This window comes from Coenobita brevimanus, chromosome 63, assembly GCF_032717465.1.
Source record: "Coenobita brevimanus isolate Jiangsu-jjx chromosome 63, ASM3271746v2, whole genome shotgun sequence".
In the NCBI taxonomy this organism is placed as follows: domain Eukaryota; kingdom Metazoa; phylum Arthropoda; class Malacostraca; order Decapoda; family Coenobitidae; genus Coenobita; species Coenobita brevimanus.
This window is the reverse complement of record NC_137016.1, coordinates 39,984,957-40,003,535: the sequence shown is the minus strand read 5'-3', so window position 1 is coordinate 40,003,535 and position 18,579 is coordinate 39,984,957. Positions and strand designations below refer to the sequence as shown.

The window sequence follows — 18,579 nt, the reverse complement described above, 5'->3', positions numbered from 1 at the left end:
TCCAGAACAACTGTGTGCCTTATTTTTTATTTTTTTGTGAGTTTAACCTGTATAGTACAATATAGAGCATTGTCACCTTTTTTCTCCAGTAGTCATATGCCTTGTGTTAATATTGTTTGTATGTAACCCATCAGTATGATTAAGTCTTATTGTAGTTTATTGCTGGGCTCAGATGATTTTCATTCATCTAAGGCTAGATCTCTCATATTGAAGGGGCTAATGAAGGCTATACCTAACTTCCCCAGTTTGAAAAGTCTGTCGCTTAGTCTATCTATCTATATACTTAGGCTGCTTCCCTCAAGGAAAGGGAGGTAGCCGAGACAGGACGACACACTCCCCATTTACTCATCCATTCAAACACATTCATTCTTATCTTAGCCCCAAAGGGGAGAAGGGGCAGATCCTCACCGCACCACACCGCACAAGGGTCAACTGCGCAGTGCAATCAATGACATCCGTAGCTGAATAAAATCATCACTAGAAAGCAAGAATAAAGTAGAAGTTATATCCTTGGGCTGAATGAGTGAATCTTTAGTATACATTGTCATTTTCTTGCCAGTATTGCCTGTGTTGCTGTGTACCTGCTTACCATGCTTGAATCAAAATACTTTTAAGTGAGAACTAGGAATGCAGTTATCTTGTCGTAAAGCTGATTCTACAGTTAACTCTTTCAATCTGGCGACATCTCTTATTGCCTTATTTTTCTGCATCCTCTAGATGGTTTTAATTAACTCCTTAAATATGGTGACACATACTTCATTTTATTCCTGCCATCTCAAGATGATTTTATTCAGTTTTGGAAAGCTGCAGAGTGTTGAAAAGTCTTCCCTAGCTGAATAAAATTATCTGGTAATGATAACTGTAGAAAGAAAATAGTATCATCATAATGAAGGCTTAGGGAGACCTCTTGTAATGAAAGGGTTAAGGGAAGTTATCTCTAACCATTCCAGTTCGAAAAGTTTCCAAAGTTAAGTAAAGTTTCCTAATGGTAGCAAGAAAATAACATAGGATGTTCCCAGGCTGAATGAGCTAAACGAAGTTACCATTGTTTGAATATATAAAGTTTTGTGTATCATGTGCCACAGGTGTGTTGTTATTTAGAGGTTAAAAAATAGTTTTAGCATGTACAGTATGGTATAAACAGTATCATCTTTTTTGTGCTGATCATTCACAAAACTAATTTCCAGGTACAGTAATTCCCTGTTCAGTGTCACTCATTATAACATTATCTTTTGCAATTAACCTCTTCAGTACGGTAAAATACTTTTTATTTTATTTAAGCAACCACTAGATGACTAGGAGGACCTCTAAGTGTGAAGGGATTAATGAAGACTGTACCTAACGCTTCTAATTAAAAAAAGTCAAACCCAAGGTGGATGGCATCGTCTGAAGATAACAAGAATAAAATAAACGACAAAGGACTGGTATGTCATCGTACTGAAGAGGTTAAATCCTTGGTGAGTTATAGAATAATGATCTGTGAAAGTCTGTTACTCCCAGTAGAGCTGATCTGTCAGTTTCCACCAACTTTAGGCACCAGTTGTGAGAGAAAATTTGTGATATTTAGACCACATCCCTGACATAGCATCATATTTTGTGAGATTAGGAGGGTTTCTTATACCTCTTCTTTAACAGTTTATTTATTTTTTTATTTTTTTTTAATGCTGACATAGTTTACATAAATACCATGCTGCATACTGAAATAACAGGCAAGGAAGAGGCATTAGAAGGCCTCCTAAGCCCACAACAGTATGGTTCATAGTGTAGATTGCCTGTAATACTGAATTAATTGGGAATGTTGTAATATACCGGTATGTCTGTCAAAATTTGGTAGGGATCTTCACCAATTTGCAGGTTATTTCCTGTGAATTTCTCAGTCTGTATTGTGGGGAGAATCCGGAAATGTAAGTAGGAGCAGGAGAACTGCCAATGGTTTCTTGTGAAATGGATCACTTAGCTTTTGCTTATCATTCAAGACTCAAGGCCTCAGATTTTTGGGCTGCACCTCACAAGAAAAAACTTTCCACACGGTTTTTTGTTTAGTATTTAACTGCACATCACAGACACTTATGAAATAGAGCCATTCTGTTAATCAGTTTGACAAGAATGCAAACCTTTGTCTACAGATCTGTGTACCGGTACCTCTTTCTTTTCCCCATTTTATCCTCTTATACTTTTTTTGTTCCCTCCAAAACAAAGTTACTAATTAAGCGATGGGAACACGGAAAAAATGTAATGTAAGCCTATAATTTATCCCCTTGAATCTGAGTGACGTCCTTTTAAGTTATTTCTTGCTGCCATCATTCAACCAACAAAAGATTTGTTTTACTGAAAGGCTTTGTTAATGCCATATCTAACCCTTCCAGTTTAGGTATGTAGATCATAAGCTGAATAAAATTATCAAGACATGGCAACAATGTAATTAGATGTGCTTAGGCTCAGTGGGGTAAGAGTATGGATTATAGGAACTGAAAATTTGATGTTTTGCTGCAGTTGACCCTTTATAAATACATATGAGAAGTGTACACTATGCAGTTTGTATATACAGTACAGTGTGTCATAGTTCCAGGAGGTATTGTTCACAAGACTCTATCCCTCTACTGTTTATAGCATATGATTTAGTCAGGGTCAAAAGTTTGCCTAATGTTTCACTTCTTCTGTTTCTCATTTTCCTCCACTGGCTAATTTCTCTTGAGCTGAGAGAGTGTGTATATTTCTCTGTCCATAGTTGATTCTCTCTTATTTGAATCCTTAGGAAGAAAAGTGAGGGTTAAGCCCTAGGTGTGAAGTTTATGCTGAGGAATAGTAGGCAAACTTGTGTCCTGGACTGTAAAAAGGAATCAGAAGTTTACTAGCACTTCCCTGCCAGCTGTGGCAATGAAAGAATGAAAAGTGACATAGGAATATTTTTATGTGATAAATTTGAAGAACACAGTGAAAGAGGATGAGAAGGAAGAATACTCTCTGACATTTGGGGAGAGGTAAAAAGTATGGACAGTGGGACTTAATGCATGTATGGTATTGTTGGCAAATTTTTGCTCATGAGATTGATGAAATTTTGAAAGAGAAGTGTAATTTGTACCAGCAGTAGCTAGTAGGTCATGTTCAGCTAGCCTCTTCCCTGATAGTGACAGGTGGGGTATATGGCACTTTGGTAAGGAAGAATTCAGATAATAATACTTTCACTGTGATGGTATGTTGTATAGTTATGCTCGCTGCAACCAGACAACATTTTCATCACAGGAGAGTCCCCACGAAGCAAGGGAATATCTAAAACTCATCCCATGTGCAAAGTCTCTCCTGAGCTGAATTAAATTAGAGAGCATGAAAAGCTTGGTGATGTCATTGTAGTATGGGAGTTACTGAAGAACTGTTGCCTACTCACAGGGGTAGGTTTATATGCAAAGGATTCTGTTTTTGGTATTGTACACACAGTACCAACACTGCAAACATTTTCGTCCTACATTTTCTAACAGTGTATTAAATATTAATGGAAGTACAGTGTACTGTATTAACATTTCTTTTGTACTTGTAAATGATATTCAATAAACAGAATAATATATTCGTTTGATATATCAGTGCAGTGCTACCCAGAAATAAAAGATCTTTAGGGTGTCTTTTTCTGTCTTATGATGGCAACCATCATCCACACATGATATAGTGCTGCCTACATCTCTCTTCACCTTTATCATTCTTTTTCTGTGTGTGCCCTCCTCTTTTCCTATTTCTCCCATCTTTCCTGTCTGTTTTTATTACTCTTCTTTCCTTTTCCGGTGGCTTTACATTAAGTGACAAGCCTTATGGTTTCCTGTAAGCTAGGAAATCATTTACAGCGCTGGATGGCAACCATATAACCAACCCACACGTGTTCCCTACGTGTCAACAAGTTGGTTGGTGGAGAGTTAGTGTCCCTCCCTGTAAAACAACTAACTCAAACCGCCACTCTTTACAGGATTATAGTGTCTGGCTATAGATAGATAGATTTTTGCAGCTGCACTTGAGACAAGGTGGTTGACAACATTAATTAAGATATTAGATATGTTCAAGATGTGTATTCTTGTTGGTTAAGGAGGCTTGCCGCACCTCTTCCTTTCCAGTTTATTTCTATATCTCTTATGTTGATATATACTACTGCATTTATGGAGTCTACAAGTATATCAGTATTACAAAGAATATGTAACACAGAGGTAATAGTAATATGTAGTATATAAAATAAATCCCTAAGGAAGAGGTTCTAGAAGCCTCGCAACCTGATGAGAAGATATTCCCCAGGACACAACTGTCTATCCCGTGTTTGTCTAAAGATTAATACTGGCAAAACAACCAGTCTTTAAGTTGATGTCAGTCTCTGAATTCAGTGTAATTACCAAACTCTAGGATGATATCTGTATCTTTAGTTGACTACCAGTGACCCTGAAAAGCCCTCCCATGAAGGTGAAATATGGCTACAAGCTTGGTAATTAGCCACACAGTCATTGCTCTTAAGCAGGAAGCTCAGCCACAAGAACTTTGAGCCTGAGTCCAAGCAGAGACTGTCACACAGTTACAGGTCTTGTTGCTGCATTTGTCAGACATTTCATTTTTTCCAACAGTTTCCAGCTTTTCTACAAGGAAGTAATTACCATGGCTGGTTTGGGCACTTGATTTAGCTTCCACTTCATACAAAACATCAGCTGGACTATGGCCCTGATTTGACTATTGTTTTATTATTATTTTTTTTTTAATGCTCTATGCCTGTAATGGAACTGTGAGAAAACCCATGAAGTGACATTACAAAAATATTGTCAGTACAAATTTTTTTGTGCTTTGTGAGGTGATGTATACAGTGTATTAATTGTCAAAAGCCTTCATCCCATAGGCAGTGGCCACAAGAAAAAAAAAAAAAAAGTATTTGTTGCCCTGTCCACCAGTAGGTTGCTCTCTCTCTCTCTCTCTCTCTCTCCAACTCTCACCACTCTAATTTATATACCTCTCCACCCCATGCCTTCATCTCATCCTTGGTCTTTTTTGTAAATAGAAGTGTTACAGTTGCCACCATTCAAGCATGTTTGTCATCTGCTGATCAACTGTAAACACTCAAAGCTTGTCATTTGTATGGCAGAGTTATTAGTAATGCACAAGTGGATGTCTTTGTCTTTGCACTGCTAAGGATCAATAAGCCATACAGATCACCCAGTCAGATTTGGTTCGGCAGGTGACATTACAACAGTGTGGCAGTTGTTCTATCTCTGATATACTGTAGTGTTCAACAGCAACTCACCCTTCATTCCATTACTATATTCCATATTTCATTGTGTCTCTTGTCCTCATCACTCCAGTCTCTTCCTTCATGCCCTACCTTTCATCATCTCATATCTCCTGTCATCATTCAGGGGAAAAAAAAAAAAAAAAACACTGTAGATGGGGGAGTTAAGTTGTATTTCCAGACCCATTTACCCTCTCCAAGATTATGCTTGATTCAAGTTCTCGAGAGACCACTATTCCCCGCCTTAAAAAAAAAAAAAAAAAAAAAGGCAGATGTGCACACTGGGTAGAAGGAATGGTAAATTAGATTTTTTTTAAACTGAGTGCAAATAATTATTACTTTGGTTTTACCAATGAGGTGCGCACACGCACACACACACACACACACACACACCGCTCGCTGGTGCAGTGGTAACGTTCTCGCTTGCCAACTGGTGGACGGGAGTTCGCGCCTCGCTCAGGTTGCGAAAAGTTTCACTGACGAAGTGGGTGGTTACTGTCCCCCTTGAGCAAGGGGACGGGTGTGTGCGTGTGTGAAGGTCACAGCCTTGCCCTTAGATCGGACTATATGAGCTCTCAGCTCCCTTCCGGGAGGGTAAAAGCTGACGATCACGACCATCAAGTGATCCTGACCGACCCGGTGAATTACACACACACGTACAGCGTGTGTGTGTGTGTGTGTATATATATATATATATATATATATATATATATATATGGGAGTGGATGAAGAGTGGTAACAGAGAGGAGTAATTGGCTGCCAAAGCGTAGGGCTAGAAAAGAGGTTTACAGGGCGAAGTCTGACTTACAGAGGCTTTTACTTGATAACCTAAATCGTTTGGAAAGGAAGAATGTAATATTTAAGGTGGCAGATCCGATGAATGGGGAGAATAGGGATATCACAGGTGAGCAGTGTGTGAAGAATGATGAAAGAAGGGTAGTGGGGGATATTAAAGACGCATGGAGAGAGCATGACAGCCGGTTGTTGATTGAGGAGTTTGACTGGGACAGGGAAGGTTTGGAGCCTGCAGATCCAGTGTTTGACCCTTGACCATTGATTGACGCTGCAGGTGGGGATGGCAGCAGTTTTGTCTGGGTTGACTGCTGAAATGTTGAAAGCCCCAGGAGCCATGGGAGTGAAGTTAGTCAACAACCTGATAAATACGATTATGAGTATGTTGTCCCTGATGATTGGCTGGAGAGTGTAACTGTAAATGTGCACAAGGGGAAGGGTGATTCCCTGGAAAGGAAATTATAGAGGCATAAAGCTTTTAGATCAGATAATGAAGGAGAGTTTTAGAAGGTATGATTAGAGAAAGAGTAAATATTGATTAGATGCAGTTTGAGTTTATGCCAGGTAAAAGGACCACTGATGCCATATTCATTGTTCGATAGCTTCAGGAAAAATATATTGGAAAGAAAAGGGAACTGTACTTTGTTTTGTTGATTAGAAGAAGGCCTTTGACAGAGTTCCTAGAGAGGTAGTGAAGTGGGCGATGAGAAAGCCTGGGATCTATTAGTGGCTGGTTAGGGTGGTAATGGCCATATATGTGGGTGCTCGCACCCAGGTAAGAGTGAATGGAGATTTGAGTGATGAGTTTTCCGTGAATGTTGGTGTGCACCAGGGGTCTGAACCCCTTGTTGTTTATCATGGTACTTGTAGCCCTCTCATGTGACTTCAGGAATGGACTTCCGTGGGAGATGTTGTATGCTGAAGATCTGGTGTTGATTGCAGAGAATGAAAGAGAGGGTGAGGAAAGATTTAGGAAGTGGAAAGATGGTATGGGGCACAAAGGCTTAGGAGTAAATGCAGATAAAACAAAAATGATGATATCCAGGCTGGTGGCGGTTCTGTCAAAGAGGGAGAGTGGCCATGTGCGATTTGCCACAAGGGCGTGGGAAGCAATTCCATCTTGTGCAGTGTCTGTGATAAGTGGGTAGCCTACATAAGAGTTGTAGTGGTATTAGAGGTAGACTGCGAGATAATGCTTATTTCATGTGCGCGGTGCGTCGGGGAGAGCAGGTGGAGATTGTCAGGCGTGAAGTGATTGAACTTGCTGGTGAGTCTCTTGAGTGTGTGGAAGAGTTTTGTTATTTGGGGGACATATGCTGGAAGTGGGGCTGGAGCTACCTGTAGCTCTGTGGCTGGAGTGAGGAGTGATTGGAAGAAGTTCAGGGAGCTGTTCCCTCTCCTGATACTGAGAGGGCTCTCCCTCCGTGCTAAGAGATCTTTGTATACAGCATGTGTTAGGAGTGTAATACTGTATGGTATGAAACTTGAGCAGTAATGGAAGAGGATATTCGCAGGCTCAAACGTACAAAAATGACAATAATTAGGTTTATGCAGTGCGTCCCAGAGTGTGAGGCCTGGGGGGGGGGGGCTAGGTTTACGATGGAAGGTTTGAGGGGTAAGATGGGACTTCAGTGTATTGGTGTTGTGATGAGGAGAGGTAGATTGAGATGGTCTGGTTATGTGAGGATGGGGGATGATAATTGGGTGCGGAAAGTGAGAAGTGTTAATGTTAGGGGTAGGGTTGCGAGAGGGAGACCGAAAAAGACCTGGGACGAGGTCAATGAGTATGACCTCAGGGATAAGGGACTGAATAAGGAAGCTGCTAGAGATCGAGCAGCATGGAGAGACCCTTTAGGCGACGAAGGCCAACGCTTGCAAGCATGTTGGAGCCTTTAAAAACGAACGCATGAACGAGAGAGAGAGAGAGAGAGAGAGAGGAGGGGACTGTGTGTGTATATTTGTACCAACAACTGAATGTGCACGTGGCTGGAGTGGTACATTTGTATGCGTAAATGTGTGTGTGTACTGGTATGTGCGCACGCATCGACCATTCAGTCTCCCACCAGACACACACACAAATCGACAACCGCCACCACCGCTCCTCATGCTGTATATGTATTATCACAACCTCAGGTGAGTCTGCCATTTTACCGTATTGCAACCCTTAGTTGAAGCAACTTACCTATTCAGTACGAGGATAACCATTTATAATTAATTCCTTCAGTTCGGGAACATACGACAAGAGGCGAAGAAATATTGTGTCTTCTGGCTGGCATTCATGTGTTTAAGTATTATAGTAAATATATATACTGTATGTATAGCAATCTTGCTTTTCGTCCATAAGCTAGATACAGTGATCGAAAGTTATCTATACAAGGAGCCGGAAAGTGTTTCCATCCCAACAGTTCTTAACACTTGCTCATCGTGAGATTTGTTACCTGTCTCTGCTGACATCGGGGGAAAAAATAACGCCTCATTCAACACCTTTGGATCCGCTATTGTTACCACGTCGTCACCTCGGTGTCACGTGCACGAAGTTCGTGTATGCCCAATGGACACTATGCACCACCCACACTCAAAGTAGGCTACCCTTTACCACATACCTGGTCTTTGGGCATATAATACTAAACAGGTAGTTTCCCATGATAGGCAGAAGGAAACTGATTTCTACACTCAAACTGTCCCTCTGTCTTTAAAGGAGGTCATACCTGTTTAGCAGTTTAAGCTCAAAGTCGGGAATGTAATATAGATTCCTTTGCATAAATTAATTGTGCTTTACGAACTTGGTGCATGTGACCCTATGCACAAAGTACCTTGTACCATAATTCCATAATTAGGAAGTGGGAACTTTGTGCATGTGACACCGCAAACGTAATTTAAGTTTCATATTCAACTCCGAAGATACTTTTTGAACTGGAGGAGTTATATGTAGCCTACGGTAAGCCACTCCAGCGCGAGAGGTGTGAGGTGAATAAAATCATCTGGAGACTGCAAAAATATATGGAAAATCAAAACACGTAATCTGGCTGAAGGAACTGACATGTGGTTGTTACTATGGCAACTGGATGGTGCCACCGTAGTCCGTATTCTCGTCGGCTCCCCAGCACCTCTTCCTTACCAGTTTATTATTGTTTTGGGCACGTTCATATATTCTTGTATGCTGGGTCGTATTTGTGTGGTGTATGTCGACATGAGAAGGACACAAATAACATACAAGCGAGTGCTGTGGAGTAATGTGTAAAGTAAATCGCTAAGGATGTTGTGTTAGCCTCCTAAGCAGACGAGAATCAGCTATAATCTCGTATGATGCCTCTTCTCAACATGATCTGTGACGACGCGTGGTCTCGTGGACGCCCCTTAGCTCCTCCATCTCCCAAAAGGAGGATGGTGGGCTGCAGCATCAATTACCTGCAGTCCACTGGGTTCACATTCAGATGAGCCTGGGGTTGCAACATACTGCTCTACTCTTTTTACTCTGACTTGGCCCAGATTTCCGTCCTTTTGCGGCTTATTTCACGTAGTTCAGTAGCAGAAAAAGACAGCAACGTAGCTCCACATCCCTTCCGTACGTAGCACTTCTTTGTGATCAGCATCATATTCTAGTGTTAATCTGTTATTATAAGTGAGCGCTGAAGGTTAAGGGATGGTAATATTAGGCCACGTTTAAGTAAAAGGGGTGTACTAACTTAGCCACGCCTCCCCTACACGTTTCCATTCCCTTAACCTAACTTTCTCGCCCTTTTTCTATTCTAACCTACCTTCTCCTCCGTTTTTCTAACCTATCTTCTCCCTCGCTCTTTTTCTAACCTAACGTATCTTCTCCCTCGTCCTTTTTCTAACCTAACCTGCCTTCTCCCTCCTCCTTTTTCTAACCTAACCTACATTCTCTCTCGCTCTTTTTCTAACATACCCTCCATTCTCCCTCGCCCTTTTTCTAACCTAACCTATCTTCTCTCTCGCCCTTTTTCTAACGTAACCTGCCGTCCTCAGGGTCAGCCGTGTTTCTACGTGGCGCCTAACCAGAAGACAAGCCATTTACTGCGTCATTTTCACCCTGGCCTTCGTTGAGCTGGTCTCGTATTACTTCAGGTGGGTGGGGCTGGTGCGAGGATACGAATTCTGTGTTTTATTCGCTGTTTTTCTCCACACACACACACACACACACACACACACACACACACACACACACACACACACACACACACACACACACACACACACACACACACACACACACACACACACACACACACACACACACACACACACACACACACACACACACACACACACCGCTCGCTCGCTGGCTCAGTGGTAGCGTTCTCGCTTGCCATCTGGCAGACGGGAGTTCGCGCCTCGCTCAGGCTGCGAAAAGTTTCACTGACGAAGTGGGCGGTTACTGTCCCCCTTGAGCAAGGGGACGGGTGTGTGAGTGTGTGCAGGTCACAGCCTTGCCCTTAGATCGGACTATATGAGCTCTCAGCTCTCTTCCGGGAGGGTAAAAGCTGACGATCACGACCATCAATGATTCTGACCGACCCTGTGAATTACACACACACACACACACACACACACACACACACACTAATCTTTCTGCTTTACTCATGTCTAATGCTTCCTGATTTACTTCTTTCTCTCTCTCTCTCTCTCTCTCTCTCTCTCTCTCTCTCTCTCCCACTTCACTCATACAGCCTTTCCCAAAATGTGTGACTGCCAATAACAAACATTCTTTGAGTGTATATAAAATTATAAATGTATAAATGCAATATCTTTAGAAACACTTTTTTAATGTATGTAACTAATGTCTGACTTTTTTCACAGTTCCGACTCGACTGTTTCGGCTCTTTCAGGTATTATGATATTATTTTTTGTTCTTGCTGGTAACACACGATTGTATTAAACTAAGGAATGGTCTCTTATTGGACAGGTTTGTTAAGACTACTCGTATATCTCACTCGGGTTTGAACAAATGTATCCTAAACTGATGGCAGCATTTCCCACTGGGTGTATTATGATTCATGCTCCGTGTGTTATTCCTTGGATGAGTACATTATTACTCTGGGTATGCGGCTGGAGCATGTGTCCGGCTCAGGGAAGATGGACGCCCCTGCCCTGCATAGTCCCGGGTCACCCTTGGGCAAGGTGTAGCACCCGTTAACACACCAAAAGATAGTAAATGGATGGTTACCATCGCCCCGGGAGGGACTACTATTGGACTGACGTGGACCAAGGCCCAGTGTTGGCCTTGCACAGAGGGGAACTCAACCGGTAGAGAGGTGACGTGCGGTCCTAACGGACCCAGGTTCGAATCCCAGCTGGGGCAGGGAACAGTTTAAGGATTTGAATTTCATAAATCGGGCTTTACTGATCTACCAGAAGACCCGCCGACATGTCGTAAAAATACCCCCGCTAATACCAATACACCAGTCCTGTATGAGACAGCCCTAGCATGTATTCAATATGGACGGTGGGTGTTAGCGCCGAAGTGGTGACATGTAGAGGTGTATGGTATGTAGGAGGACTGCTGGGCCTTGATAGCAGGCTGTGAAGCCTATGCCCAGAGTCGGACACATAAAAAAAAAAAAAAAAAAAAGTAGTCGACGTCCGGGCTGAGATTCATACATATCTATACGTAGTTCGTCCTCTTGAGGGCTATGCCTTCATTTTCCCTGTGGAAGGACTCCATCCCACCCCTAGCAAGGCGCTGTCTACCTGCTTGTTGTTGAAGGATCCACTACTGGGCCAGGCAGACCAGGGGAGGGCAACAACAGCAACAACACATTATCACAGATAGTTTTATGGCTCAATAATTTTGCTAATGATGGTTGCGGTGATGGTGATTATGAGTACTGACGTCGATGATGATTATAGATTTTATAGCTATAGCGATAATAATGACGACTTGGATAGTGATAATGTAATGCCTCTTTGTGTAACATCCCACTTTCCATTAACTCGTCTCCCCGTCAGCCCGAGGTACTGAAAGCGTTGATGACATTGACAGTGGTTGTCTTCCTTCCACCCTGAAGGACGACGCTGAATATCTGCGCTATTTCAACACCTCGCCTCCAATCCCAACCTGCAGCAAATGGGTAAGATAGATAAACGTGTAAATGCCATAGAAAAAAAATGCCAAGGTGTACTGAGCATAATAAATCGCTGAGAAGAAGGTGCTAGGAAGTATCTGCCACCTAGAATATGATCCAAAGCATGCATGAGGAAACTAAAAATATGTGGAAAGTCCGAAATTGCACCCGACATTGTAAAATCTTTCCCTCAGTAACAAAGGCTTAATCAAGTTATACCGATGATGATGATGATGATAAGGGAGTCTGTTTTTAACATGCTGCCGACTCTTTAACACTACATCAGACCTACTAGACCTGTTTCTATATCTTAGCTGGAAATTTAGTGATAATGATGGTGATGGTGACGATAACGAATCTGTTATTTAGGGAAATTTTAACCTACTGCCTGCCATTCATAGCTCCAAATCATATCCACCTCATTAATATTATGGAAATTATGGAAATACTGATAATGATAGTAAAAATGCTGATAAAGATAATAATGATGATGATAATGATATTTTTTTTACACACAGTAATGACGATGATGATGTCTCCACTCACCACATTTACAACAATAAATATTTTCATCAATTTAACCAACTTTTATCCATTTGATCCCAGCAAAGGTTCGGAGTGAAGGATGGTCCCGATCACGAGCAGCGGGTTTGTTTTGATCCTGAGTACAATATCAACCCGCGGGACTGTCTCGTCTTCTCCTACGGCATCACCAACTGGGGATTTGAGGACGATTTTGACACTTTCGGCTGTTTGGTGCGTCTTTACTTCCATCTGTTTATCTATCTGTTTGTCAATCTGCCTATTAATCTATCTGTCAATCAATCTACTAATCTGTATTTTTATCTATTGCCAGACTCCTTAATCCCGTAAGGGGTGGCCACAAACACAACCCCTCCATGTTGCCCTGTCCACTGTCATTTCGCTGCCCTCCCCCCCCCCCAACTTACACCCCCCTCTCTCATATACTCATGACCGTATTTTGGATCGCATTGAAGAGGTCGTAGTGCCTCTTCCTTGGCGATTTATTTTTTCCATCTTAAACCTTGTCTTTTGTTGCATGTTGGGTGTACGCGGTGAAATAAGGACAGTTTGAATCTATAGCATAAGATAAATCGCTAAGGATGAGGTGTTATATATCTCCAAACTTTTTTTTAGATTATAACCATTTCTCTCTCTCTCTCTCTCTCTCTCTCTCTCTCTCTCTCTCTCTCTCTCGTAGCGGAGAGAGAGAGAGAGGGAGGGAGAGAGAGTTCTCGTGGTATTTACAGAGTTTGTGAGGAAATTAATGTGTATTGTTTTCGTGTTCTTTGTTTTTTTCCTAACCTTATCACTGAGAGAGAGAGAGAGAGAGAGAGAGAGAGAGAGAGAGAGAGAGAGAGAGCAAACTGGTAGTATCCGACTGTCCCCTTCAGCAGGTGTTCCGCTGTCACACAGACACCTGCCTTCCCCTCATCTCGTCTCTCTCTCTCTCTCTCTCACACACACACACACACACACACACACACACACACACACACACACACACACACACACACACACACACACACACACCTGTAGGAAGAACAACAAGAACATGCATGTCACTCACATACCTGATCTCCAGTGAAGCATAATAAAGAAAACAGGGATATGAAAGTTTTATAAAGATACCATATGAAACGATAACAAGACGAAGGACACCTCTGATAGCCGTACCCACCTTAAACGTATCCACCACCCCTACACATCTCAAAAGGTGTCCATTTCCTTTGGACATGTCTGTCTATGTGTTCTGTGTATATGTGTCTGTTTGTCTGTCTGTCTGTCTCTATCTGTCTATCATGTCTGTCTCTATCTGTCTGTCATGTCTGTTTATCCATTTTTGCCTCACGAGAAGTACTCCCGACATTTAAGATACCGGTGACCAGCCTCCCAGGCCCCCGAGCGGCATTATGGGAGCAAGTAACCCAACCACCCCTCAGATCCTCCTTAACCCACTAAACCACCAGACGTCATTCAGTTACATGGATACCACCCAGCGTACTAAATGGTTTCCAGGGATACAGGAAACCATTAATTTTGGCTTGTCAGTCAGGAGAGAGAGAGAGAGAGGGGGAGGGGTAGCCTTACATCGAGTGAGTGGATAATGGACGAAATTTTAAACGCCGCGCACAGTACTCTCATACTTGACGTCCTTCTCCCTCCTCCCACAGGTGTACGCCCTTGATCCGCTGCTACCTCAGGAGAAGCAGCATCTGGCGCCCAACACCCACTTTTTGGACTTGGGTCTGGCCGCTTTCGAGGGACGTAACATGATTGAGGTGGACGGAAAGGCGGTCTTCTTCTCAGTACGGTTCCTTTTCAAATCTTCTATTTTGTGTTTCCCTTCTTTGTCATAGTCTTTATTTACTAATTTACTTGTTTGTTTTTATATTATTATTATTATTATTATTAATTACATGTTCAGTTGTCTACTTTGCTCCTCCTCCTCCTCCTCCTCCTCCTCCTCCTCTCTGTCATCATCATCATCATTACCGTATAGGATTATTAGAAACCTTCTCCCCTTTTTTTGACAGTGGATGGATAAAGTACGTATAGCAATGCACAGGACAAAATCACAACGCACCTTTTCATTTCTTTTCATTTTATTCTGTATTATTAGCAATTTAATCTTTCCTGTTGGTTTATATATCATCATTATCCACCCCAAGATTGGATGCAGTAGAGTCCAAAAATAATATATATTCATCCATATCCGATTGTTTTATATCCGAGTTGCAACCCATGACTGATCTCCGTTTCACCAGACATGTTGTTTGAGAGTTCTGCATTTGTTATATATCTTTCGTTAATTGTGGGTCCTATCTCAGCCTATCTTAAGTGGGAGGCAGGGTTGAGACGATTATAATTACGTGGGTAGAAATCTGCCTTCACGGTTATGCTAATCATCGAGTGTTTGTGGATGGATGGGAATTCGGAGGTTCAAGTCGCTCTCCAGTCTTGAACGTTTTAATTCCTTTTGGTCCAAGTGTCTCGCATGTGGGATTTTGCGAGGAAGGTGCTTAGCGTACCGCCCTTTGCCTGTGGGGTTATAGTCGTAAAGATCATGAACCTACAAGTCAAAACTCTGGGGTTCCCTCCTTATTTAACATCTCACATTACCCCCACTTCGTCCCGTCTTGTGCACAGTGTAGATTAACAGGTTATTCAGGTATCAGTTTATTTTAAGTATCTGCCAATACAAAATTAGGAATGATTGTTATTTTATAGTATTTTAAAGCTCTGAAAATTGATCATGGACGCTCTACGATATAAGTCCTTTGATTCAGGTGACGCGTTTGGAGAACTTGCTACAGGACCTCAAGCTGGGGTCGTCCCGTGTGGACTATATCAAGCTGGACGTACGTGGCGCAGAGGAGTCGTTTCTGCAGGACGTATTACTCACCAGCCCAAGAATTCTCCGCCACGTCAAGCAGTTCTCCATCATCATCCCGCACACAGGCCCAACAGAGGACGACTACAATCCACTCAGTAATGTTTTCAGCTGTGTTTTACATTGTCTTTGCATTCACCTCTCTCTCTCTCTCTCTCTCTCTCTCTCTCTCTCTCTCTCTCTTGCCGCACCCACAAGGTTGGCCAAACCCAATGCGTGTTCCTAACTGTGTCACTCACTCACTCACACACTCACTGAACCTTTATCAAGATAAAAAAAAAAATCTGGCAAGTTGGAACCGTAGAGTTTTATGGGCGTCACGTTTACAGAGTGTTTGTTGAGGGGTGGGGGGTATTGGTGGCGTGCCTGGTGTGCGTCTGGGGCATGTATGGGGTGTTTGTGAGGTGCATGTGGTGTGCGTCTGAGGTGTGTCTAAAGGTGTTTCCGGAGGTAAAGGATAGCTCTTAGGGTGTTGGGGTGGTAGATACGGCTGGTGTTGGTGTGACTATCAACGGCGTCCTTTGTCTTGTTTTTATGCGTCTGACTCGAACACATATTTCCCAGGCCAGCATTCTTCCTACGTGCCACACACCTTCACATGTCACCACTTCGACACTAATACACATCAGTCTATCACCATCCCACATATTTCCAGACCTAAAGGATGAGTCTCCCTCCCGTGAACCGCCCGTGAACACCCACTACGCGACGATGTGGACCTACCTGCAGCTCCTTCACTGCAACGGCTTCAAACTCCTGCATGCAACGCCCCTCGGAGTGTCAGCCCATAAGGTGGTCTTCGGTCGCATCCCGCAGGAGTAAGTGGCGGAGGGGTGAAGGGGCTTTTGTCATTATATTTATCGTCATTATTTTCATCATTATCATCACATTGGTCTTGTTTCCTACTAAAATGGAAGTGGTTTTGTCATCATCATCATTGTTATCGTCCTAAATATTATCACAACGGTATATCCTTATGATAAGTGGAGTAGAGTTGTTGTTGTTGTTGGTGGTGGTGGTGATGTTGTTGTTGTTGCTGTTAGTAGTAGAAGTAGTAGTAGTGATGATGATTATTACTGACTCCTCCTCCTCCTTCTCCTCCTCCTCCTCCTCCAAGTCTTCTATAGTGCCTGGAGTTTATGGTATATGAAGGAAAATCAGACCACTATATTTCCAGTTAGAAGGTAAAGATTATAACTAACTTTATTCACCGCATCTCTAGGTGGGACTGAGGATCAGGATAATGAATGAATGAAAGAAGGAAAGAGGGAAGGAAGATCTCCTCTGTTACACTCTTTCTTATAATGTATTCCTTTGCCTTCCAGAAAAGACCGAATCGAATTAGAAGAGTGGGCGATAACTCCCATCTGATTATAATACACACGCGTACAGTCAAAGAAGCGCTGTCTTCCCAGTTGATGCATGAAGAGTATTTAAACCTGGCCAAACACAACGGGAATCATATCTTAACTTATGTGTCTCAGATGGTTTCGACTTTTCCGCTGTGTGTTCGTCAGACCTTGGGACGATACTTCTTCTGTGATTGTACAATTGAGTGCTGTTGGTGAGCTTGTTGAAATGTTTGTTGTTTGTCTGTGTTTATGATTGCTGCGTCCAATGGCGTATTTGGTGTACCCTGCATGCTGCAGTTTGTGATAATATCAATTGTAGTATCACGTATGTACTTCTCATATGTACTGTATCTGTCTATCCTATATATATATATATATATATATATATATATATATATATATATATATATATATATATATATATATATATATATTGATAGATAGATATATAGATATATATAGATATATAGATATAGATATATATAGATAAATAGATATAGATATCTATATAGATATATATATATATATATATATATATATATATATATATATATATATATGAATTATATACATTTTGGCAATGATCTCCATATATTTTACTACATAAATAAATTTTTTGTCCGTTGTCGAGTACATTGATTGTTACAGCATGCTTTTGTAATTTCTCCCTCATTACCTCTGTGGCTGAGGGCCTGAGGCAATGTTTTTATTAAGTTTGTCCGTGTTTGCCTGTCTTTGAATATGTAGGCTATTTATGTATGTTTTGCGGAGTACGCAAGAAAGAATGCGAGGATCACATTGAAAAACTTGCGTTGACGTTGATATTAGCCCTGGAATGAAATTATTATACTCTGGTGAAAAGATGATCACGTAAAATGGCACAATTGTTCTATCTCTCTCTAAACCTGAGCGTACCAGTATGATCCAAAGCGACTGGCAGTATATGTAGAGTAGCTTCCCTAGAGTTTTTTATGGGGTTTCCATTGAACTCTAGCCTGTATTGCTGTCAGCACTTCCTCCCTACTAATTTATCCCTTGCCATGGCACCTTGACAACCTCTTGTGTGCTGTTTATTCAGTATGTTTCGGTAACTAAAAGCTGTAAGTGATTAATAGGAGTAAAGGGTAGGATCCAAAATAAATCTGTAAGGAAGTGGTAGTTAAGATTCCGTTATTCTAGATGGCACAGGAGACTTCATAGTACCTCTTCCTTAGCGATTTATTTTGCATATTACACCCGAAATTCTCATATGTTTTGTTTATATGGTCTTCATATTATTGACAGAGTTTGAATTACTAGCACACAAGACCATAAGCTACTGAGGTGTAATGTGCAGAATAAATCGCCAAGCAAGGGGCGTTACGAAATCGGCGAAGGGCCTAGAAGTACGACGAGAATCCGAACCCTTGGAGGAATTTCTGAGTATAGAGGAGGTATGCCTTCTACCGAAAATGCCTTTTTAATAGTAAGACTGATTGGGATGTAAGTGTATAAAGAGGACCTTGGATCGGTTATCATTATTTATTTTATTTCTTTCTTTTTATGGTGGAAAAGTAAGTTGTTTTGCTGCCTCTCATTTTATAACTTAGTCTACCTACATAAAAATATATATGTATGTATGTAGGCAGGGAAATAGGTAGGTAGGTAGGTAGATAGAGAAAGAGAGAGGGAGAGAGAGAGTAAGAGCAA

At 41.8% G+C, this 18,579-nt stretch overlaps 1 protein-coding gene across 1 annotated transcript; it reads left to right on the top strand.

Moving 5' to 3' along the window:
- The first annotated feature begins 12,251 nt into the window (after positions 1-12,251).
- Positions 12,252-16,919, top strand: LOC145404435 (uncharacterized). Its single transcript, XM_080275953.1, has 6 exons — positions 12,252-12,299; positions 12,730-12,879; positions 14,319-14,453; positions 15,435-15,636; positions 16,194-16,356; positions 16,864-16,919. Exons 1-6 carry the CDS (start codon positions 12,252-12,254, stop codon positions 16,907-16,909), a joined length of 744 nt encoding a protein of 247 aa, XP_080132079.1. The 3' UTR covers positions 16,910-16,919.
- Positions 16,920-18,579: the final 1,660 nt, after the last annotated feature.